Raw genomic sequence first — 24,958 nt, forward strand, 5'->3', positions numbered from 1 at the left:
TCAGTATTCTCAGGGGATCTAAAATTACTTAATCCATAAAAAGATAACCATCTATTTGTTTTGCAATGCCTAATGTATTTTTCTTCAGGAAGTACTGCCCAACTAAATTAGAGTTTTGGGATATAAAATATGTGTTCCAATCCAAAGTGTTTAGAAAATTGGTTGATTTAAAAAATTCTGCCTGGGAAAGAACTTATAGTAATGTAAGATTATACAAAATTTAGGAAAGGAAATTCAACAGTTGTTTCAGTTTGCATTAAAGTGAATTCCGATTTTTTGGGGGGGGGGCACACCAAAAAGGCTCAACACATCTGATCCCTAGGAACAGAAATCCAAAGAAACATTTGAGTGTGTTTTTTTCTCCTCAAGCACAATCTTGAAATAAATATCTGAACTGATGCAGATAACCTAACAGTAGAACTGGAGATTATCGGGTTTTGGAGTTGGAAAAAAGATTGCGCTTTTGAAAACATGGTAAAGTTTTAAAAAATATGCTGAAGGTTTGTTTTGTGACATTTCCATTATGAAAATTGGAATGTTGAAGGATATGGCAGGCTGATCATTGGCAGGGTGTTCAATGAAATGAACAAGGATACTCAATTTAAAATGTATGTCTTTTATACCGGATTCTTTGCAGTTGTTAGCATTGTCTCCAATGTTACTATATGAACAACATTTTAGAGACCTCCTTTTTTAGATCATAGATAACTTGAGCCTTATTCTTTTACTGTATTTTACCTATGGGAATATAACTTCAGTGCAGAGAAATGGATTTGGTTAAAAATAGATTGTCAGTATATTCTTATAGCTTAATATAAATATCTTTATAGACATCAGCACTCATAAAAATGTTAATAATATGCTCCAGATACAGCTAAAATATACTTTTCCTTCTTATGCAATCAGAAGCATTTTCCTCAATCTTGGGTACAACCCTGAGGTTCAATTTATGTTTTCCAATTTTATCTGAACTAAAAAAAAAAAAAAGAGAGGAAAACCCACACATACTTTATTTTGTACATATACAAACTATATCTCAGGTAAAGGTTTTTTGGTCTCCGTAATAAAAGTGAAGGTCAAAAAATATTTCATGACTTTGCAAGATACATATTCCATTCCATTTAAAAAAGAAGAAAAATAAAGGGTTATCCTTCCATCTAGTGCAAGTTGTAAAATTCTTGCAATTAGCAAGAAAAGGAAAGGGTTAACTAGGGACTGGTGAGTTGTAGAAATGTTCTTTTTCCACTCCCGGCCTACTCTAGTACCACCACGTGATCTGCTGATGAGCCCTTTCTTGTTGATTCTCTAGAGAGCCTCTGTACTGGGGGCATTGATTAGAAACAGTCTGGTAGGATTATACCTTTTCTGTTGCTATGCCAACAAATCAGCTGATTTGGGTTGCCACAGAAACAGAATGTCAGAGCTCACAGTGCAGGAATGTGAATTCAGCACAATTGAAAATGTTTTCTTAATTGGAGACCTTTTTCATTTTGGATTTTATGGGGAAGGCAGCTGGCAGGGGTAGCTAGCTAGGGAGGAGAGCTTCAAATAAGATTTTGCCTTAATTGATTAGAAAGTATTTTTATTTATTTTTCTTTCTGTGTCTCCCTCTCTATCTCTCCCCTCTGTATCTCTCTGTGTCTCTTTAAAAAAAATTTTTAAAAAAATATTTTATTAACAAACATATAAAATACACACACACAAAACTTAGACGTACAACACATTTACACAGTGCAATACAAACAGGAGCTTTCTGTTCTTTCTGGTAGCAATTATCAATCGATAGCGCTCACCTTATATTATTTCCCATTCAATTGTATTTCATTTGAGTTTCACCATTCTTAACTTTCTTATTTTACTCATAACTATTATTTTTGAGTTTTGTTACATTCCTTCATTGATTCTTGTTTCTTTCCTCCATCCACCTATCCCATTTATCCCATATCTGGTAGAATTCCGATTCTTCTTTTCCCTGAATTTCTTTAGTTAGTTTGTCCATTTCAGCACAGTCCATAACCTTTCTTATTATTTCATCTTCACTTGGAGTTAGTTTGTTTTTCCATTTCTGGGCAAAAGCAATCCTTGCCGCCGTAATTATATGTAGTATTAAATACTGAATTTCTTTTTTGTATTTCGCAGACATTATTCCTAATAAAAAATTTCCGGTTTCCATTCTATTTTAACCCCCGTTATTGCCTCCAGCCAATTTTTGATCTTTTTCCAAAAAAATTTAGCCTCCTCACAGGTCCAGTAAGTAAGTTTAGGATTGGTTTTGTTTTTCTACAAATTGGAAAGGGGAATGTCTTTTTAAAGTGTGCTGTAATATGGGGGTTGCTGTTGATCAGCTTTTCCTAAAGAAGGATGTTCAAGAATCGAGATGCAAATTCTGGTGTTAATGGAGGTGGATTTCAGTGGGTATGATCCACCATTGGTTTTACTAGGAAGAGGTGGCTATTTACATCAAACCATCAGTATTTGAACAAGGACTAGTCACTAGAACCACTACAAACAGATCTGAGCTGCAAAACCACCAGCAGCCACTAGAGAACAGTAGAAACATGCAGAACACCCTCTGCTGTTCTCCAATGGTCCCTTTAACCAAATTTCATATCCTTTAATCTGGGCATTTCTGATTTACCCACATCACAGGGTATCCACATGAAAGGGTAAAAAAATCAAAATGTTGGCCATAACCATGTGATCAAAACCTTGCCTTCTGTTGGAAGAAATGTCCATCTGGGTTTAGATTTATATTTACTTTATTGTCATTGTACATATATATACAGTATACCCATACAACGAAATTCACATAACACCCAGAGACAAGGCCCAACATACATGACAATCCCCAAACACCCCCCACCCTCCAAAAATTCCCCACCCCTAAACCACTCAAGCATCCATACAACAGACCAATTAATGCTGTCCAACAGCTCACTGATGGTGGCCCTTTAGTTCATTGTTGAGTGCAATTATAGTTCTAGGATAAAAAAAAATATTCAGAAGATGTGTGGTCCGGGTTTTAATTGTTCTATATCTTCTGCCAGAAGATTGCAAGCAGGGTGGGAAGAGTCTCTGAGAATGTTGTGCAACTTCCTCAAACAGCGAGATGCGAAAATATCGTCCAGGGCTGGTAGCTGGAGCCGGGTGATATTCTGGGCAGTTTTAATGATTCTCTGTAGAGCTTTTTTGTCTGCTGCAGAGCTACTCCCATACCATACAAAAATGCCATATGTCACGGAACTTCCGGTTCCGGCTGCGGATCGCGACGGGCAAGCTTTGCTCGTGCCGCGCACTCCTGGTGGGCCCCCCACTGATCTGGGGGGCACAGGATGCCGTGGAGGAGCTCCTGCCGAGGGGGCAGCGTAGCGGGGGATCCCTTGTGTCGGCGGCGGCCAGGAGGGCTCCCCGCATCGCCCTAGGCACCAGGAGGCAAGAGGGGAGGCGCTGCGGCATCTTCGCGATGAGGCAGCTGGAAGAAAGCAAGATTTGAAGGACGCAGCTGCTGTGCGGTAAGGTGGAAACTCCCCCCCGTTCCCTTGTTCGACTGAAGGAAAAAAAAATTGCCAGATTTTTTGAACTAACTTTCAACTGGATTTGGAGAAGTGTGATTGGAGGGAGGGGGATTTCCCCCCCCCCTTGGACAAGCGGCTTTAAACGGTTTTGCTCTCTGCCCCCAGAGGAGGGGGGGAGCCATGCAACGAAATCACGCTCATAGCAAAGGCAGATTTTGGACTGCAATTGTGTAAATGAGGTGATGATCTGAAAACTTTGAAAACTTTTGGTCTTTGCCTTTTGATCCCAGAGCTGGCAGGGCAAGATGGCACACTTCCGTCGTCTTCACAGACACTGAAACTTGACTCCACCCATAGAAGCTTCAGGCATCTTGTCTTTGTCTCCGTGACACTCAGATAAATCTCTTGCTACATTTTACTCTGCTTGGAACAAAGGACTTTATTGCTTTGTTGCCAGGAGCTGAATCCAGAAAAGGTTCCTATCTGCTTGGACTCCCTGCCTCGTAACCTCACTTGGCGGTTTTCCTCCCTAATTGTTTCCTCTCTGTACTGACATTGTTATCTCTTTGCTTATTACAATGCCACCCAAAAGACCACCCCCGGGGAAGCCGGGATTTGCTGTCTCCGCCCCAACATCTTCAGCGTCTAGCCCCAGTAGAGAACAGACTTTAACTTCTTTGCTTCAGCCCAAGCCTTCTGAGGTGGACTTTCAGCAGATGTTCCAACAACTCTTAAAGGGGCAGGAGGATTTAAAAAACCAACTAAAGGAGATGAATGAGCAGCTTAGAGAGAACCAAGACCGGGCGATTAACAACTCACAGAGACTGGATCTTTTGGAGGAGGGGACAGCTGAGATGAGGGGGAAGGTGAGGGGAGTGCAGAAAGGGAACCAAGAGCTTGAGAACCACCAGATAAAAACGGAATTTGAAAGAATGTCCTTTTTCCTTAGATTTCAAAATGTGGTTGAGGCTGATGATGAAGATCTAAGGGACATTATGACAAACCTATTGGCTGAATACATTGAAAAAGACAAACAACAGATGGGGTGGGACATGGACCTGGTTTATAGAGTAAACTCAGCATATGCCAGAACACACAATGTTCCAAGGGAGGTACATATTAAATTTCTCAGAAAGACCACAAGAGATGAGATTCTGAGTGCACAAAGGGGGCAAGTATTAAAATACCAAGATAGAGAAATAGCCATTTTGATCCCTAAGAAAGTGAGAGATAAAAGAAAAAATTATTCGCTATTAGCGAAGAAATTATACCAGAAAGGGGTGTGGTTTCGATGGCTGATGCCAGAAGGTATGCTAATATTCTGGGAGGACACGAGAGTTAGAATCAACACAACCACAGAGGCTCAGGCCTTCATGGAAAAAAATAAAGTCCTCTTAGACAAATCTGATGACACTGCACAGGACCTACAGGACACGGGAGGTGCCGGAGCCCTGCTGGAGGGGGGAGAAGGGGCAACATCAAGAAAACTCAGATCACAAAAATGAACAAGAAAATCTGTTTGATGTAAAATGATTGAAATTATTTGAAGATAAAAGTTTATATGCTGACAAAATACCACTAACTAGCAATAATCTAATGTATTAATAAATGAAAAGTATGAGAACGGGTGGGGGGGGCACTTCCTGCATACTGTAACTGCCAAAATTTGTAACCTATTCCACCACCCCTTTCCTTGTTTATTTTTTTAAAAACCAATAACATTTTGTTTAAAAAAAATGCCATATGTCAGGACACTCTCAATGGTGCTGCGATAGTGGGACAGAAGTAGATGCTGGGATAGATTTATCTTCTTGAGCATTCTCAGGAAGTACAGCCTCTTCTGTGCCTTCCTTGCAAGCATGTTAGCATTCATAGTCCATGAGAGGTCCTCTGAGATATAAATGCCCAGAAATTTAAAACTACCAACCCTCTCCACCTCCTCGTCATTTATGTACAATGGTAAATGTACATCTCTCTTCCTCCTGAAGTCAATTATAAGTTCTTTAGGGGTTTTTTTTGGTATTAAGTGTAAGATTATTTTCTTTACATCACATTGTCAGCCCTTGTATTTCCTTTCTATAAGCAGACTCATTGTTCTGATTAATAAGCCCCACCATTGTCGTGTCATTCGCAAATTTAATAATTGTGTTGGTGTTATACAATGGGGTGCACTCACGTGTGTACAGAGAATAAAGAAAGGGTCTTAGCACACAATCGGGGGGGGGGCTCTTGTGCTTAGTATCAGAGTAGAATGGTGAGATCCCATCCTTACTGACTGTGGCCTATCTGTCAGAAAATCCTTTATCCACAAACAAATCTTCTGATTTATACCCAAATTGGATATTTTAAGAAACAACCTATTGAGTAGAATGGTATTGAAGGCAGAGCTATAATTCACAAATAACAACCTTACATATGTTCCCTGTTGTTCCAAATGATTCAATACAGTATGGACAACAATAGACGTAGCATCATCAGTTGATCTATTACTCCTATATGCAAATTGGTACGGGTCCAAAGTAGATGGAAGACTAGCCTTAATATGGTTCAACACCAGTCTCTCACAACATTTCATGACAACAGATATTAAAGCTACTGGTCTATAATCATTAAGAGATGCCACTACTATCTGCTTAGGGACTGGCACTATAATGGATGTCTTCAGGCAGGTAGGGATGGAGCGCTGCAACAGGGATAGATTGAAAATATCTGTGAACACTCCAGCTAACTGTGCAGCACAGTCCCTAACAACTCGTCCATGATTCCATCAGGCCCAGCTGCCTTCCGAATGTTAACATTCTGGAAAGCGTGTCTCACATCAGAGATCTGCAGTAGAAATTGTTGTCTATCGATGGTAGATGTTGGAATGATGGTCATTCCTGTTTCCACGTCAAAATGGCTGAAAAATTGATTTAGCTGCTCAGCCAAAGAATCACTACTGTTAGACAAACTATTGTTATTGCTCTGCTCCATGATTTGTCGCAGACCTTGCCATACCCGACAAGAGTCTGAGTTATCAAAAAGATGTTCAATGCTCCATCTGTAGGTAGCTTTAGCGTCCCTGATACCATTTTCAATTTAGCTCTTGTCTCGCTATACTATAGCACATCACCAGAATGGAAAGCAGCATTTCTAGCTCTTAATAAAAGACACACTTCTCTATTTATCCAGGGCTTGTTGTTAGAGAACACCCGTACTTGTCTGGTGGTAGTGACAACATAAATGCAGCTTTTGATATATAAAACAGTACTGTTGAAGTTTAAGTATCAATATTGTCCTCCTCAGTGCCCAATCAGTGCTCCTAAAGTAATCTTGAAGTTGCTCTGATGCACCCACTGGCAACACTTGTATTTCTCTAATCGATGGTCTGATTCTGATGACAAGAGGTCTGTATCAAGAACAAGGATATATGATCTGACTGTCCCAGATGGGGTAAAGGCATAGCCCTGTATCCATGCATGATGTTACTATATACTCAGTTCCAAGTGGAAAGAAAGACACTGGAAACATGGAGACTGCTTGGAAAGGTGGTTTTTAATGGTGGACAGGACCACATGGTTTGAAGTCCTGGTAGAAAAGGGGAAGAAATGCTGAGACTTTTATGCCCTCTCTGGGCTTTTGAATTTGAGCTTGTATTCTGATTGGTTGTCAGACTCCCATGGGGCCATGCAGGGGCAACTCTGTAGGCTGTCCTGTATCCCAGGCTTGGTTGAGCCTTGCTGGATGATGTAATCTTCCCAGGTGCCATGTGGTGAGATGGGTAGAGGACTAATCCTATCATGTCCTGAGGGCCATGTCTTAATCCAATCACCGTGGACCTGAAGGAGCGGGCAGGGAGCTGCTTTGCATTTAAAAACATGTTTCTCCTTTTCTCATCCAGGGAAATATAATATTCTGCCTTTTTAATATTTCCCAGAATATTTCTTTCTTCTAGGAGGGGGGTGCGTGCTAACTTCTTACAGTAGTGAGGTTAGCAAGTGCCCCTTTCAAAACTGTGGCTTGTGTTGTGTGTGTGTGTGGGGAGCTTCAAATTTTATTGGTGAACCTGCAATCAAAAGGTAGGGATGATGTTTAAGAATGACTGGAACATGCTAATTTATTTTGGCCCCAGGCCCTATGAATTGCATTCTAGGCCACTAAATGAATTTGTTGGCCTGGCAGAATATCTAGGTCTTACCTCTCAGACACACTGAAGAATGAGGAAAAGAAAGATCAGGGAACTTCAAATAAGTGATATTTACCACAACTCAGTATGAATTTGTTAAGAACAAGTATTGTTGTTATATGTATGTTTTTGTTTGTTTAAAAATAAAAAAAAACTTTATAAAAAAAGAACAAGTATTGTCAAATGAATTTTATCTCACCTTTTAAATGACTTAAATGCTTGGCTGAAATCTGGTCATATTATGTTTACAGCATGTCCACAATCTTACAGCATGCCTTGGGCTTCAGAAAGGCATTTGTTAAAGCAGATCACAACCTACTACTTGATAAGATGGAAAAATTGGGTTAAATAGCCTCACCACCAGATGGATGCATAACTGGCTAACCATCTGCACTCAAGGTGTAGTCCTCAATTGAACTGCATCTACATGGAGGGAAGTATGCAATGGGCTACCCCAAGACTTGGTCTTGGCCCAGTACTCTTCAAATATCCTTATCAAAGATTTGGATGATGGGATAGATGGGGAACTAATCAAATTTACAGATGATACCAAGCTGGCAGGAATAGTCAACAGTCCAGAAGATAGGCTTAAGATACAAGAAGGATCTTGACAGATATGAACATTGGACCCGATCTAGAACAAAATAAAATTCAACAATGAAAAAAAGTAAGGTTCTACATTTAGGCAAGGAAAAACAAATATACAGATTAGTATAGGTCCGTGATGGCGAATCTATGGCACACGTGCCACAGGTGGCATGCGGAGCCATTTGTCAGGGCACACAAGGCATTGCCCTGTCAGCTGGCCACTGCACATGCACGTGCTAGCCAACTGATTTCAGCCCTTTGAGGCCATTTTTCGCCCTCCGGAGCGCAAATAAACGGCCCTATGGGCAAACCGGAAGTTCAGGAAGGTACTTCCGGGTTGCTCGTAAGGCTGGTTTTAGCACTCCAGAGCATTCAGGAAAGCCTCCTGAAGGCCCCTGAGCATTCCAGAGGGCAAAAACCAGCCCTATGAGCAACCCGGAAGTGACTTCTGGTTTGCTCATAGGGTCATATTTTGCCCTCTGGAGCCTTCAGGAAGGCCTCCAAGGCCCCTGAAGTCTCCAGAGGGCTAAAACTGCCCCTATGAGCAAACCGGAAGTCTATTCCCAAAGTTCTGGTTTGCCCAGTTTTTGTGGTTTTTCGCGCTCTGGAGGCTTCAGGGAAGCTCCTGAAGCCTCTGGAGGGTCTCCGGGGGGGGGAGCTGTTTTCGCCATCCCCAGGCTCCTATAAAGCCTCTGGAGCCTGGAGAGGGTGAAAAAAGCACACCAACAATGGGGAGAATGCTGGTTGTGTGCGCATGCGTGCTGGGGTTGTGTGCAAAGCTTTATGGGTGTGGTACACCCATGCATGACCTCCCTGTGCTCCCCCGCTTTCGGCACGTGAGCCAAAAAAGGTTCGCCATCACTGGTATAGGTAGTACTTGGCTCAATAGTACTAACTGTGAGAGGGATCTTGAGTCTTAGTGGACAATCAGCCAGCAGTGTGCTGCAGTTGCCAAAAAAGCCAATGCAGTCCTAGGTGCATTAACAAAGGGATAGAATCATGATCATCTGAGGTGTTAATACCACTTTATAGTGCTTTGGTAAGACCAGTGGTGGGTTGCTGCCGGTTTGGCCCGGATCAGCTGAGCTGGTAGTAGCAGCAGGAGGAGGCTCCACCCACTCATCCAAATTCTTCAGCAAATGCATAAAAGCATGTCCAGGAATGCGCCCGAACCAGTAGTAAAGAAATTAGCAACCAGTGGTGGGTTACGACCAGTACACCCGGGTACTGGTGTACCGGGGCCTGCCAAGAGCACTGGGTACTGTTCCGGTACGGTGCTCCGGAGGGCCCACCTGTCTGCCCACACTCCTTACCAGTATTTGAGCTGTTCGGGGCTTATGCGCACAGAGTGTACTGCACCTGCGCAATGCTCTGCCAAGCAGATGGAGCATCGCAGAGGCGTCGCAAAGCAGCTGGAGCATCACGGAGGCATCGTAGAGCATCGCATGTGGTAAGTACGCATGCGTGCGCTGCCCACATATATGTGCGTGCTTTGTACATTCATGTGGTGGACGCCCTAAATCTAAAAAGGATTTAGAAATTGAAATGTCCTAAATGCACACACCTTTTCCATATTAATCAATCAGTCCCAGGACAAATGCAATTGAAATGGAGAGTTGTAGAAAATTTTCAAAAGTTGGCTTTTGGAAGGGATTGTCTAGAGAATAGTTCAGTAGATTTCCAAACTTCAAAATTGTAGAATTCTAAGAGGAATAAGTATCAGAGACAGAAGATAGGACCAAGAATGTGAACTTTTTTTTTTGCTCAGTTTGAGGGTGTTCCTGTGCCAAATTCATTAAGCTGCAAAGCAGTTTCCCAGAAAGAGCCAGTTTCTATCATCTAATTATTTAGCATAGTGATTCATTTCCAACATAATTTGTTCTACATAGACTAAACTGATGAGATAAACACACACACAAAACCCCAATTCTTGCTGAAATTCCCCCTTTATCCGCATGGCTCTTCATACAAATTATAGTGATCCCAAGGAGTTCAAGGGATCTTGTCTACTGATCGTAAACAAGATAAGCAAATAATTGTCAATAATTATTTTAGGGATTTAGCAACCCATAAATATATATTAAGAAGTACATTTATAGGGTGCTGTTGGAAGAAATTTTCCCAATTCATTTCCAGCTGGGACACACTACAAATGCTGGAAAAAAAATGGATGCAGAAGCCAGCTGCCAGAAAGTGGAATTCTTTTAATGTAGGAAGGCAAAAAGAAAAAAGTGGCCAAGCTTGAGTGTTTCTGGCTTGCAAGCAGTTTGGGAGTCTGAGCCTTTTATGCTTAATTCCTCTTTGAAGCTTCTGCATCTTGACGGGTTTTGTTGTGTTTCTAAGTTTTGTTTTCATGTTTTTTTCTGGGTTTTTAATCCTGTTCCTGGGCTTTTGTGTTTTATTGTCCTAAGAGTTAATCCTGTCAGGGGGTAGGAAAAAGGGAGTTCTAGTTTTGCCTTGGTGAGTTATTTTTAGTCTGATTCCCCTTATCTTAATGGCTCTTCTTAAGTATTTCTGTTGTCAGCTCTGTTGTAACAGTCTTTATCAGGGCTGCTGATAAAGTGTACTTTCTACATTTTTTAAATGTACATTTGTGCTATATGTAAAAATCATAGGATTTGGTACATTGTAGCCACCAGCTTGACTGTTTGGAGCCCCTGAGGATTCCCCTTACCCATTGTTTAATCTGAAATTGCAGGTGAAGAGCAGGCAACCGGGTACGGAGACTTTGGCAGGGCGGCGGGCGCTAGAAGGGTGCTGTCCCAAAGCATCCCCGCCGCTTGGCACCGAGCTGGAGGCGGGGAAGAGTGAGTCTCTTTACCTGGTTGCCTGCTTTCTTTTGTCCTGCAATCACTCTCCTTTAATAAAAGGTTCCTTTTGAAATGCTAATGTTTCAAGAGTCTTTACTTTCTTGAACGGAGAGGAGAAAAAGTACATAAAGCAGGATCTGCAAAAGTGGTCAATCCAGAGAAGCAACTTGCTCTACTGAGGGGACCCTGCACACCATGTCCGAGCAAAGTGGTGAGTAAAGAGAGGGAGAAAGTTGGGGTGAAACCTCTACTCCCACCCAGGAAGATGCAAACTCCATGTGCCCCATCAAAGACAACAAGGCTATTTTGGGACACTCCACAAAGCCGAGATGGTCAATTGGAGAGGGGAAGAAAGACAGCTGGGATGGGAGAATCAAAGGTGTCAACCTCACCTGAAGCAGCCAGAAATCAGTCTGGAAACGTGAGCTGGAAGCCCTGTCAGACCAGGAACAACTGACCGAGGAACCGGCCGGGGATGATCGGCTCAAAAGACGTGCCATACAATTTGTGATGGAGGCCTTCAGGGAACTAAACTGTCACCAGAGAGGAGGTGAGATGGGAGCAGCAGCCAATGGAGCCAGAGCCGCCACCTTGAATCCAACATCCACAGATCAGGCAGATGGCAGGGGGGAGCAGAAGCCATTCCAGTAAATTCACCTCTTGCAAACGTCCCCGGTTAGCCCAGAGCTCCACAACTGAAAAGGAACCCCCACCCCACCTTGAGTGTGAAGTATGACTGTGACCTTCAGCAGTTGGTGTTTTTCCTGGCACATGTCCTCACATATATGCAAGAATATGGGACGTATTTCCAAACCCAGGGCACCTGAGATTGAGTCATCACCCTAGCCCTGGAAGCGACGACCATCTGCTGGATGGTGACCCACCACAATGCCAATGCCCCAAGTTGCAGAATTTCAACCGTTTCATGATGGCCCTCCGATGTCATTTTGAGGACCCCCTGGCAGACCGAAAAGCCCGTGACCACATCAGAACTGTGAAGCATGTCCTAGTGAGCTGGTTTAAGGACGGGCTGAATGATGACCTGTATCATTCCTGATTTACCTTCTGGGGAATGTAAGGCGGGGAGAGCCATCTGTTTTGCTCAGCTTTGAAGCCTCCAGCAAGAGATGCCTGGGAACAGTTTCTTATCACCTTCTCAGCCTGCGCTTCTCACAACTTCACACCTATTGATTGGCTCATTCAACATTGGACTGAGGGGAGGGGTTTCTAACTGCTTTAGCCTAACTGAATTGCCTGGGAACTTTAGATCCTGCTTTCTTTTGTCCTGCAATCTCTCTCCTTCAGTAGAGTCCCTTTTGAAATGCAGATGTTTCAAGAGTCTTTATATTCTTGAGGAGAGAGGAGATAGGTTACAGATAGCTTGCTTTAATTCCCTTGCAATTCCAGAATTCCAGCCTAACAAGGCTACTGTCCTTCAGTGTTTACTTAAAGGAGTTTAAACAAAGAGGACTAAGGATAATTAAAACAGAGGTTTTCAACCTTTGACTCTGCAATGCTTTTTTTGCCATTATACATTTTTCTTTCAAGCAAACATGGTCCTCAGCCCAGTTGTTCGCTTATTTTTTAAAAAAAACCATTGTCCTGCTTGAACCTCTGAAGCATTGGTTGAAGACACCACTCTCTTTTTAAATTGACGTAGCAGTTTGGAGCACTGAAGGATGGCAATTTTAAATGGGCTGAGGTCCCCCCCCCCCCGCTTTCTGGTGTTGCATTACCCAGTTTTTAAATTTGTCATTAAATATGTTCAATGGGAAAATGGTATCTCATCCCAGTAGAAGCAGAGGAAGTTCATCCTTATTTAAATTAATGTTATTAATGGATAACTTTCATGTTTTAACTATGGTATGCTGACTAGAGGAACCCAGAACAAAACTAAAGAAAAAGTTTAAAAGCAAAGAGAAAAAACTACAGTAAATAAAATGGGGTAAACATTAACACTTGTGAGATGTGTCTGTATTGAAATCAGTTGAATAATTACTCGTATTTCAATACCTATCAACACCATATGCCTATATGGATGCAAATGCATCATCTACTTCAAAAATCAGCTATCCTGAATGTACTACTACTGATCACACTCAGACTAACAGGCTTAGTATTGTTATCTAGCAACAGCAATTTCAGAGAAAAAGAAGAGATAAACAAGGTTTTAGTACTCATTGCTATAAAATCTACAGCTTGATCAACTTCCATCAATTGCTTTTGTTAGATAGGGCAATGAGAAGGCAGACACTGGCTTAACGCAACAACAGCTCTTTATTTCAACAGACAAGTATGTACAATCCAGCAACTGTTTGGTCTGACAGCTCTCCCTTTATAGGGAGCTGTCAGACCTTTTAACCAATCAGATTGAACCTCTGTTTCCGCCGGAACAGAGGACCGGAGTGGAAACCACAGTAGCTAGTGTTAATATCTAACAGCTTTCTCTTAATTCTTTGCTCAGGAATGGGTACAATTCCGTAATGAAGTCAAATGGCAAAATCTATTGACATTTGAAAATGTTTTCAAAATTTTTCTAGTAAATTTATTTACATTTCTTGTCGCCCTTTATTTTATGCTTGTAGGTGTGCACAGAAGGACATCTGATCTTGGAATTTACCTTTGATGACCTTATGAGAATAAAAACATGGCACTTTACCATTAGACAATACAGAGAACTTGTCCCACACAGTATTTTAGCCATGCATGTAAGTATTCAGCCCAAATTTTCTAAAACTTTTGGAAACCATCAAAGCCATAATTTGTTGTTCCAGAAAATGTACATGTATCTTAGGTTGTAGGGGAAAATCTTAGGAATTTTGCCTTTGTTATTGTTCAGTGATGTGTTGAACTAGAGCCGTGATGGCGAACCTATGGCAGGCGTGCCACAAGTGGCATGCGGAGCCATTTGTCAGGGCACGCGAGACGCTGCCCTGTCAGCTGGCCAGCACGCATGCGCACGCTGGCCAGCTGAGTTCACCTTTTTAAAAGCTATTTTTCACCTTCCCCAGGCTCCAGAGGCTTTATAGAAGCCTGGGGAGGGCGAAAAGAGCCTCCCCCGCCCCCCGGAGGCTTCAGGGACCGTCCCTGAAGCCTTCGGAGTGCTTAAAACGACCCTCCGAGTAACCCGGAAGTCACTTCCGGTTTGCTCGGAGGGTCGTTTTAAGCACTCCGAAGGCTTCAGGGACCGTCCGAGGCTTCCCTGATGCCTTCGGAGCGCTTAAAGCGACCCTCCAAGCAACCCAGAAGTCACTTCCGGGGGGTCGGGGGAGGCTCTTTTCGCCCTCCCCAGGCTCCTATAAAGCCCCTGGAGCATGGGGAGGGCAAAAAAAATGTAAAAATGGGGGGGGGGGTCGCACATTTTACACGCATGCGCACTGGGGGGGTCGTACGTTGCATTATGGGTGCAGCACGCCTGCACTCGACCCCCCTGCGCTCCCCCCACTTGTGGCACGCGAGCCAAAAAAGGTTCGCCATCACTGAACTAGAGCATTTGGTTGATATCTCTGAAATTTTATTTAATACATTGCTTTTTGAAATAAAATTAGAGGCACATTCAGTGCCATACTTTCACACATTCAGGCTTACTGAATGTTAGAACAAGTTACTTGTTAGCCAGGAAGGCCAGCTACAAGATCCTGCTCTTAAGTTCACCTTCAAGATTTGTTAAATAGTACATGGAAGAGCAAGGAATTTTCAGTGGACAGATATCTTCAGAATCCTCTTCGAACAAAAAAAGTACTGAATCCACTTTTACTTATTTATTTTAAAATGGTAATCTTCTCTACTTGGCACAGAACTTTGCATTACAGGCATGGATATTTCACTGTTTTCCAGAATAATTTTTTGCTTTCTCTAAATGACTGATTTGGCCTTTCAGATATGATCTGAGTCAAGGTGGATCATATCTGGAATTTCACAATTTCTTATTCTAAAATATTTACATTCTAGAATCATTTGTTGATGAACCTGACCCAAAAATAAACATTTCATAGAACACCAGAATATTCTGTGCATTATATTGAATTCTACACATCTTGGTCCTGAAAGTAAGTGGGGTTTAGTTTTAAACAGCCATGAAGAGTTAGTTCTGCTTTTAATTAATAGTGGTTTGTAGCAGTGACGTGCGGTGAGGTTTATGACTGGTGAGGCACTGACATAGTGCTGGGTTTCAAATATTTTTAGACTTGTGGACTTCAACTCCCAGAATTCCACAGCCAGGCATGCTCAGTTCCAATTTAAAGCGACAGCATTTGTTTTTCTCCTTTGCTCCTCCTTTCTTTTTCTTTTTCTTCTCCTTCCCCTCCTTCCTCCCTCTCTCCCTTCCTCCCCCTCTCTCAAACACACACACACACACACACACACACAGAAGTTTGATTGGACTATCTCTCCTACCCCTTCCCTCTCTCACTCACTCTCAAACAAACCCCCCCACACAGAAAAGTTGGATTGGATATCTTTTCCAGTGGCTTGAAAGCAGCTCCTCTGCCATCCCCCCCCCCCATTCCCCTGCTGCCTTTCCCAAACACCTCCACCATTGCAAATGCAGCCTGCTGTCTGCATGGGAAATGCCTGGAACACAATAAAGCCCACCCACTCACCTCCTGCTGGCAGACTGGGGTGAGAGGAGAGGCAGAGGAGAGGGGAGCCAATTTGAGCCTTCCAAAAGAAAGAGGCTGGGGGGAAGTGTGTGTGCTACAGCATGGCTCTTTGCCTGGCTTCCTGCCTCCTCCTGTGGTCTCAGTGCTTGCTTGTGCTCTCCCTCCCCAAGTGTAGTTTGATTGCAGGTGGAGCCACGTTGCCTTTTCAAACTTGTAATCAGTGAAGCTGGGCTAGATTTTTATATAGTTTTATCCAGCTGTGTGTGTGAGAGAGATAAATGAATGGGGGCCTGGGGAGGAAGTCACTACACTTGGGGAGGGAGAGCACCAGTGAGGTTAAGCAGAGTCATCCACCGTGAGGCAGCAACTAGCTCAGCTTTTTCCTTTTACTTTTTTTTTCATGATGAGAGTGGCGAGGCTATGCCTCACTTGCCTCACCTGACTGCACGTCACTGGTTTGTAGACATAACAGCTGATATTCCATTCTTCTATCTTTGTATACTGGATAGTTTTGTTTTATAAGGATGGAAATGACTTATGGGTCTTTTCTTTAATTGTTTTGGGAACTGCGTATTTAAATAGCTATATAAATATTTCAATCAATATAAATAAATCAAAAAGTACTGTATATCAACACTTGCCAGGAATAATTGGATATGAAGTAAATTCATTTCTGAGCTCTAAGTGCAATTGAGTATCAGAACAAGTTGCATTATTGTTTTACTAGCTCTATGGTTCCTGCTTCTCTAGGAATTTCTTTTCCTCTCAGTCACACAAACTGATTTTGTGTTAATCGCACAAACTGTTTTGTTAGACCTACCAATTAAGGAGATATGTTGGTAATATTTTGTTTAGTAATTTATAAGCCTAACATATATTTGTCCATTTGTTTCCATTTCTTTTAATTCTTCTGCATTTTTAAAAAAATGTATTTGTTGGTCCTATCAAATCAATCTTGATTTCTAGTGACTGCTTGGACAAATCTCTGAAATTTTCTTGCCAGCATTTTCAGAAGTACTTTCTTCTGAAAGAGAAACTGACTCAAGGCCATCTAGTGGGGTTCTGTGCCTAAAGTGAAACTAGAACTCATGCTCTTCTGGTTTCAAGATTGAAGCCATTAAAACCACCAGACCAAATCGAGTCTTTTAATTGTTGTGCTAAGGCATTGTCTAAGAAACCCTAAAGACAATGGGAGAGTATCTCAGAAGAATAATGTGAATTCATTAGCTTGTGAATGTCCTAAGTCAGTGATGGTGAACCTATGGCACGCATGCCACAGGTGGCACATGGAGCCATTTGTCAGGGCATGCAAGGCGCTGCCCTGACAGGTGGACAGAGCGTATGTGCGCGCTGGCCAGCTGATTTCACCCTTTTTAAAGCCATTTTTCGCCCTCCCCAGGCTCCAGAGGCTTTATAGGAGCCTGGGGAGGGCGAAAAGAGCCCCCCGTGCCCTCCCCGGAGGCCCTCCAGAGGCTTCATGAGCTTCCCTGAGCCTCCGGAGTGCAAAAAACTGGCCCTACGGGCAAACCGGAAGTTCGGGAACGGACTTCCTGTTTGCTCGGAGGGTCGTTTTGACTGCTCCGGAGGCTTCAGGGAAGCCTCCTGAAGGTCCCTGAAGCCTCCGGAGGGCTTCCGGGGGACGGGGGAGGCTGTTTTTGCCCTCCCCATGCTCCTGTAAAGCCTCTGGAGCCTGGGGAGGGCGAAAAAAGCATGCAAAAATGGGGGAGGGTCGCGCCTGTAGTACGTGCATGCGCACTGGGGGTGTCGCGCATTGCATTATGGGTGCAGCACACCTGTACATGACCCCCCCGACGCCTTCCCCCCTCTTATGGCATGTGAGTCAAAAAAGGTTCGCCATCGCTGTCCTAAGCTATGAACTAAATTAGATAAAGTTAAAATCTGGCCTTTACTTAAGCACCATATTTTAACTTTACATTAGGGTTATGATTCAAAGCAATATTTTCCTCAGGAAGATGTCAAAAATGAATCACCTCAGTATCCTTGCTCTTTTAGTGTTGTGGTAACATATAGTGAGAACATGGCTCTTCTAAAGATAAAACCACTTAACTGCTTCAGACAGATTATTTAAAAACATCTCAAGATAGCAACTATAATCAAAGCCACCATCTTGACTATTCTGTCATTTTTTTTTCGTATAATGATTCCTAAGAGTTTGATCAACTGCAATCTATGTTGAAGTACTGCATATCTCTCATTTAAACATAAAAATATACATCTATTTTTTGGTGCAGGCACAAGACCCTCAGGTCTTGGAGCAGCTCTCCAAAAATATCACTCGCATGGGTCTGACTAACTTCACTCTCAACTACCTCAGGGTAAGCTTTCTGTGATTCGTTTCAAGCATTACTTTTGTTCTTTCTTCACCTTCAAACTTTGCATGCCTTCATCATCTTCATGATTAAGTCACAACAAAAATGTTTAACAAAACTAGTTTTCTGGAAACCTGAGATAAATCTGTTAGCGCCACATTCTACTTAGTGGTCCTTCTTAACTGGACCGGAGTGCCCTGCGCACGGTCACTCATGCGCTGGTGACGTCTCGCCTGGACTACTGCAATGCCCTCTACATGGGGCTTCCCTTGGGACGCATCCGGAGACTGCAGCTAGTTCAGAATGCAGCCGCGCGGGTTATTATGGGAAGTACTCGTTACTCCCACGTAACACCTCTCCTGCGCGAGCTGCACTGGCTACCTGTGGCCTTTCGGGTGCGTTTCAAGGTATTGATTACCATCTTTAAAGCGCTCCATGGCATAGGACCTAGTTATCTGCAGGATCGCATCCTACCACACACGTCCCTGCGACCTATCCGCTCACACAGGAAGGGGCTCCTCCTGGTGCCGTCTGCTAGGCAATGCCAGCGGGCGACACCTAGGAGTAGATCCTTCTCTGTGATGGGCCCAACCCTCTGGAATGACCTCCCCCCGGACATTCGAACTACCACCGACCTCCGTTCCTTCCGGCAAAAGTTAAAGACTCACCTATTTCAATCAGCTGGCCTGGCACTTCCTTAGTTTTACCTCCCGGGGATTTATTCATTTTAATTGGGTTTGGGGTTTTAATAGGGATGTTTTTAGGATTAGAATATATTTATTTCTTAGTACAGCCTATCTCCTCCTCCTAATGTATCTTAAATGTATTTTATAATTATGACTGGTTTTATTTGTATTGACTGTACACCGCCCCGAGTCCCTTTTTGGGAGAGGGGCGGTCTAAAAATCTAAGAAATAAATAAATAAATAAAATTAACAATGTGGCTAGTCTAGTCAGAAGATGGGACAATTAAAAAAAAATCTAGGACAATGAAAATACTTATTCCACTATCAGTTGTGTTGCTATAGACAATATTTGCTTTGTTAATGATCTATTGCCTTTCAGAAGTTTAAAAACTTTTACAGGAAAAGATAAATATAGCAGTCTTTTAGCATGGTTTTATTCTATATTATGCAGTTGCATTTATCTCCTGTTTTCTCATGTGTCAAAACAATGCACAATACTTTGTGAAGTAAGTTAGGTTGCAGACTAGTAACTGGTCCAAAGGCATTCAGGCAGGTTTTCTATTTGAATGGGAAATTGAATGGGAAGTTTGGTCTAATGGTTAAGGCACGAGGTTAGAAAGCAGGACATCATGAGTTCAAGTCCTACCTTAGCCACAAAAGCCAGCTGGGTGACTTGGAGCCAGTCACTCTCTATCAGCCCAATTCACCTCACAGGATTGTTGTGGGAATAATAGGAGATGGGAGGTATGTTAAATATATTCATTACCTTGAGTTATTTGTAAAAGCACTCAACTGATCCTAATTTCACACTCTGGAACAACACATACACTCCAGATACAGATTAACAGCATTGGATGGTACCTTGTAGGTCATCTAGTCCAACCCCCTGCCCAAGCAGACCTTACACTAGAGGTGGTATTCAGTTGGTTCGAGCAAACTGGTAATGGAAATTTTAACTGGTTTGCCAAACTGGCAAATACCACCTCTGGCTGTTCCCGGCCCCACCCACCTAGTCGCCCAGTCACCACTTGCCCTGCCCACCTGCTCATTGCCACTCAGCCCACCTGCTCGCTCATCACTGCTCACTCCACCTGCTCGCTCCATCGACCCCAACCACCCCCGCCCCACCCGGCCCTAGATATGTTGTCTTCGCCATATGGCCCAGCTACTCCCCTTGCCTCACCTCACCTCCGCACCTCGTGCACTCTGTTCACCAAAGGTAAGCATGCTGGCCGCTTGCTCTTTGCCTTGGGTCAGACTCAGGACCCAGGGACGCAGCATTTCCTGAGGCCCCGGAGTCTCCACCCCTCACCATTCACCTTGGTCAGGTCAGGGAATGCAACATTCCCTGGCTCTGGCCTTCCTGGGGCCACCACCCACCTGCCACCTGCTTGCCCTCTGCCTTGTTCACCTTCATCCGAGCCTTGGTGGTGGTCCCCGGCGAGGCTTGGCCACCTTTCATGAGACACCTTTCATGTCAGTAACTTATTTATTATTTCTTGTTCCAAGGGAGTCTCCATATTTTTCAATTTTTGTGCAAAAACCAGTCTTGCCACTGTTAAATTTGCAGCATTAAATATAGTCCACCTTTGCCATGTTTTTCTTTTGTGATCCCTAGTAGAAAAAATTCTGGCCTCAACTCCATCCTTTGATTTAGCATCTCTTCCAAATACTTTCTTATTTGGTGCCAAAGAGCCCTAGCTTTCATGCACTCTCACCACATATGGTAGAAGGTCCCTAATGCAGCATTACATTTCCAACATCGTGGTGATAAATTTTTGTTAATTTTAGCTAATCTTGTGGGTGGGATGTGCCACTTGTAGAACATATTGTATAAGTTTTCCTTATACGAGGTGGCTAAAGTTAACTTTCTGTTTCTTTCCCATAAGTCTTGCCAATTGTCCAAATCTATGCTGTTACCAAAGTTCCTACTCCATGCTAACATGGTTTCCTTTACCTGCTCTTCCCCCATTGTATAATCCAATAGATATTTATATAATTTTTTAATCATTTTCTCCTCTTCACCTAATAAAATTTTGTCTAATTCTGTGGGTTCTTTCTTAATACCCCATTCTTTTTTGTCTTTTACGTCTTTTACGATTGGACTTGTAAGCCCACTATTCCAGTTCTATTCCTTCCTCATATAATCCTCTTCTAGATGTTAGTTCACCTCTTTCGTTTAGTATCTCGTTATAAGTAATTACTTTCCCTAAATTAATAAAATTCGGGTGCAAGAACATCTCCAATGTCGATAACTAGTTTGGGGTTTCCATGTAATTTTGTTGCATAATCCTTAACCAAACTTCAAGTAGAGCTCTGCCTAAGAAGGAACCTTGTGGTACCCCACTGCTTACTTCCCTCCATATAGATATAGTACCATTAAGGACTACTTGCTGAGTACAGTTTGTCAGCCAGTTACGAATCCATCTGGTGATGATGCTATCTATCCCACTTTTTTATAGCTTACCAAGAAGTAGGTTGTGTTCTACTTTGTAGAATGCCTTGCTGAAGTCGAAATATATTATGTCCACAATATTTTGCTTGTCTACTACTTTAGTCACTATGTTGAAGAATGAAATAAGATTGGTTTGGCATGATGTTTTTAATAAACCCATGCTAACTGCTAGTTATTACTTTACTCATTTCTAGATGATGGCAGATCTGTTTTCTAATTATCTTTCCCAATATATTACTGGGTATTGATGTTAGGCTGATTGGTCTGTAGTTTCCTGAGTCTCATTTTTTCCCATTTTTTGAAGATGGGACCCAAATCAATTCTTTTCCAATCCTCTGCTAGTTCTCCGGTGCTGCAGGATTTTTTGAAGATTTGATACAGTGGTTCTGAAATGACATTTGGCAGCTCCTTTAGAATTCTGGGATATAATCCATCAGGCTCTGGTGATTTGTACTCATCAAGATCAGACAGGTGTTCTCTTACCATACTTTGGTAGGTTGGACTATTGTTTCTTTTTGTATGAAGACCGATGCAAAGAATGAGTTAAGCAGTTCTGGTTTCTCTCTGTTGCCTTCCTTGTCATATTCTCTCTTTAGCAAACTGACTGTTTCCTTGATTTTTTCCCTTGTTATTTATATGTTGGAAGAAACTTTTTTTATTATCTTTGACTTTTGTTGCAAGTCTTTGTTGATTCTGAACCTTTGTTTTCCTGACTTCGTCTTTGCAGATTCTGGTTATCTGCTGATATTCTGCCTTAGTTATGTGTCCTTCTTTCTATTTTTTATACTCCTCCTTTTTGTCTTTCAATTTGTCAGAGAAATCTTTGTTGTAGCCATGCTGGTTTCTTCTTGGATTTTTTGTCTTTCTTTTTCAGTGGTATTGTGCTGGTCTGGGCATTTATTATCATATTTTTCGGAGTTTCCCAAGCTTCTTGAGTTGTTTTCCCCTTTAGGAATCTCATCCATGGAATTCTTCCCAAGTTCTCTCTAAAATCGGCTCTTTTAAAATCTAGGACTCTGGTATCATTGTGTTCTATTTCTGTGTTATGTTGAATTCTAGTGTGACATGGTCACTCTCACCCCAGGTTCCTGCAGTTTCAACTCCCTCTTTCATTTCTTCTCTGTTAATGAGAATTAGGTTGAGTATAGCTGTCACTGTAGTTCCCTGTTCTACCTTTTGGTAGATAGGTTGTCAGATAGGTTGGTTAGGAACCTATTTGATTTCTCACTTGGTGCAGAATTAGTCTTCCAATTGATGTCAGGGTAATTGAAGTCCCCCATTACTATTGTAGTGTGTTTCCTACATATAAGTGTTAGTTGGTTAGCAAAAAGGACATCTATTTTTTCTGCTTGATTGGATGGCCTATAACAGTGATGGCGAACCTTTTTTGGCTCGCGTGCCACAAGTGGGGGGAGCGCAGGGGGGGTCGAGTGTGGGCGTGCCGCACCCATAATGCAATGCGCGACCCCCCCAGTGCGCATGCGTGCACAACGCGCGCCCCCCCCCATTTTTACATTTTTTTTGCCCTCCCCAGGCTCCAGGGACTTTATAGGAGCCTGGGGAAAAGAGCCTCCCCCAACCCTCCGGAGGCTTCAGGGACTGTCCGGAGGCTTCCCTGAAGTCTTTGGAGCGCTTAAAGCCACCCTCCGAGCAAACCGGAAGTGACTTCCAGGTTGCTCGGAGGGTCATTTTAAGCGCTCCGAAGGCATCAGGGAAGCCTCAGACTGTCCCTGAAGCCTTCGGAGCGCTTAAAACCACCCTCCGAGCAAACCGGAAGTGACTTCCGGGTTGCTCGGAGGGTCGTTTTAAGCGTTCCGAAGGCTGGGGAGGGCGGGGGAGGCTCTTTTCGCCCTCCCCAGGCTCCTATAAAGCCTCTGGAGCCTGGGGAAGGTGAAAAATAGCTTTTAAAAAGGTGAACTCAGCTGGCCAGCGCGCGCATGCGCGCTGGCCAGCTGACAGGGCAGCGCTTGTGTGCCCTGACAAATGGCTCCGCGTGCCACTTGTGGCACGCGTGCCATAGGTTCGTCATCACGGGCCTATAATATGCACCTATGGCCATGGTCATTCTTTTTTTCTTTTATATTTACCCATATGCATTTTAGGTTTTCGTCTTTGATTTCATTCATTTCTGTAGCAATATAGTGGTCCTTTACATACAGTGCAACCTCCTCTTTTATGAGGTCTGTTTTTTTTAACAGTTTTTATCCTTCTATCAATATGCTCCAGTCATGGGTTTCATCCCACCACGATTCTGTTATTCCAACTATATCATACCTACCTTCATGTATTAATAGTTCAAGTTCACTCTGTTTGTTCCCCAGACTTTGTTCATTTGTATATAAAAACTTGAGATTTTTATGTCTGACTCTAGGTATGCTTCCTATATCTTTTATTTGATGTTTCTCTTCCTTCCCATTCCTCCTTACTTCATTATTTGACTAGCTTTCTCCCGGTTTTTGCTTGGAATTAAGTCTTGGAGTTCCTAAAGATTGGATATCCTCCCTGCTCAATTTTAGTTTAAAGCCCACCTGAAAGTTGAGCCAGTCATTTTCCGAAAACATTCTTCCCAGTCTTTGTGAGGTACAGCCCATCCCACTACCACCACTACCAAGGCTTTCCCCTCCCCCTGTAGTTTCTTTTCAGAGTAACTGGGAAGGTGTTCTGTAATAGAAATCGTGACTCAGAAAGTAGGTAAGATGAACAGTAGGATATCTTCCCATACTGTAGAACAGCAATGGTGAATCTTTTTTGGCTTGCGTGCCATAAGTGGGGGGAGTGCGGGGGGGGGGGCATGTGCGGGCGTGCCGCACCCATAATGCAATGCGCAAACCCCCCAGTGTGCATGCGCGCACTACAGGAGTGCCCCCCCCATTTTTGCTTGCTTTTTTCGCCCTCCCCAGGCTCAGAGGCTTTATAGGAGCATGGGGAGGGCAAAAACAGCCTCCCCCACCCCCCGGAAGCCCTCCGGAGGCTTCAGGGACCTTCAGGAGGCTTCCCTAAAGCCTCCGAAGCAGTCAAAATGACCCTCCGAGCAGGGTCATTTTAAGTGCTCCGAAGGCTTCAGGGACTTTCAGGAGGCTTCCCTGAAGTCTTCGGAGCGCTCAAAATGACCCTCCGAGCAAACCGGAAGTCACTTCCGGTTTGCTTGGAGGGTTGTTTTGAGTGCTCCGAAGGCTTCAGGGACCTTCAGAAGGCTACTCTGAAGCCTCAAGAGCAGTCAAAACGACCCTCCGAACAAACCAGAAGTGACTTCCGGTTTGTTCGGAGGGTCATTTTGAGCGCTCCATGTTTCCCCGAAAAGATGACATGTCCTGATAATAAGGCCATGCCACATTTTTCTGGTGGGCAAAAATATAAGCCTTCCCCTGCAAATAAGCTCCATGGACAGCCCCCCACCTCCGGCCAGGCAGAGCACTGCTCACCAACCTAGTGGTATCCTGAAGGTGCCGAGCTGCAGGAACCAGGGGGCAAAGGTCGGTGTGCCCAGCTGGAGATGAGGCTTACCAGGCAGCTGCTCTCTTGCAAGCAGGCTCCCAAACAGCCGGGCACAGCCTCAAGGGCGAATGGCTGTGTTGCGCTGTCACAGCAGTGCAGCACAGCGGCCATGAAGCGACAACGCTCACGAGCAGCCATCCGGCAAACCCCCTTTCCAGCCGGGGACAGCGCCATTCACTGACCTAGGGGTATCACCAAGCTGCGTGAGCCCCTGTTCACAGCGGCATGACTTAGCACCTTCAAAATGCCGGTGAATGGCACTCTGCATGGCTGGAGAGGGGGGGTTGCACGAGCAGCTGTTCTGCTCCCACTC

General features: G+C 43.5%; 1 protein-coding gene across 2 annotated transcripts in view; it reads left to right on the plus strand.

Annotated features, from left to right (window-relative positions):
- LDB2 (LIM domain binding 2) overlaps nucleotides 1-24,958 on the plus strand; it is a 149,574-nt gene that overhangs the window by 94,370 nt on the left and 30,246 nt on the right. For both annotated transcript variants that reach the window (XM_081959421.1, XM_081959422.1), the window contains exons 4-5: nucleotides 13,664-13,786; nucleotides 17,932-18,015. In XM_081959421.1, the coding sequence (XP_081815547.1) occupies nucleotides 13,664-13,786; nucleotides 17,932-18,015 (207 nt within the window). The remainder of the gene's footprint in view (nucleotides 1-13,663; nucleotides 13,787-17,931; nucleotides 18,016-24,958) is intronic.

Source organism: Natrix helvetica, assembly GCF_964273705.1.
Source record: "Natrix helvetica genome assembly, chromosome: 7".
Lineage (NCBI taxonomy): Eukaryota > Metazoa > Chordata > Lepidosauria > Squamata > Natricidae > Natrix > Natrix helvetica.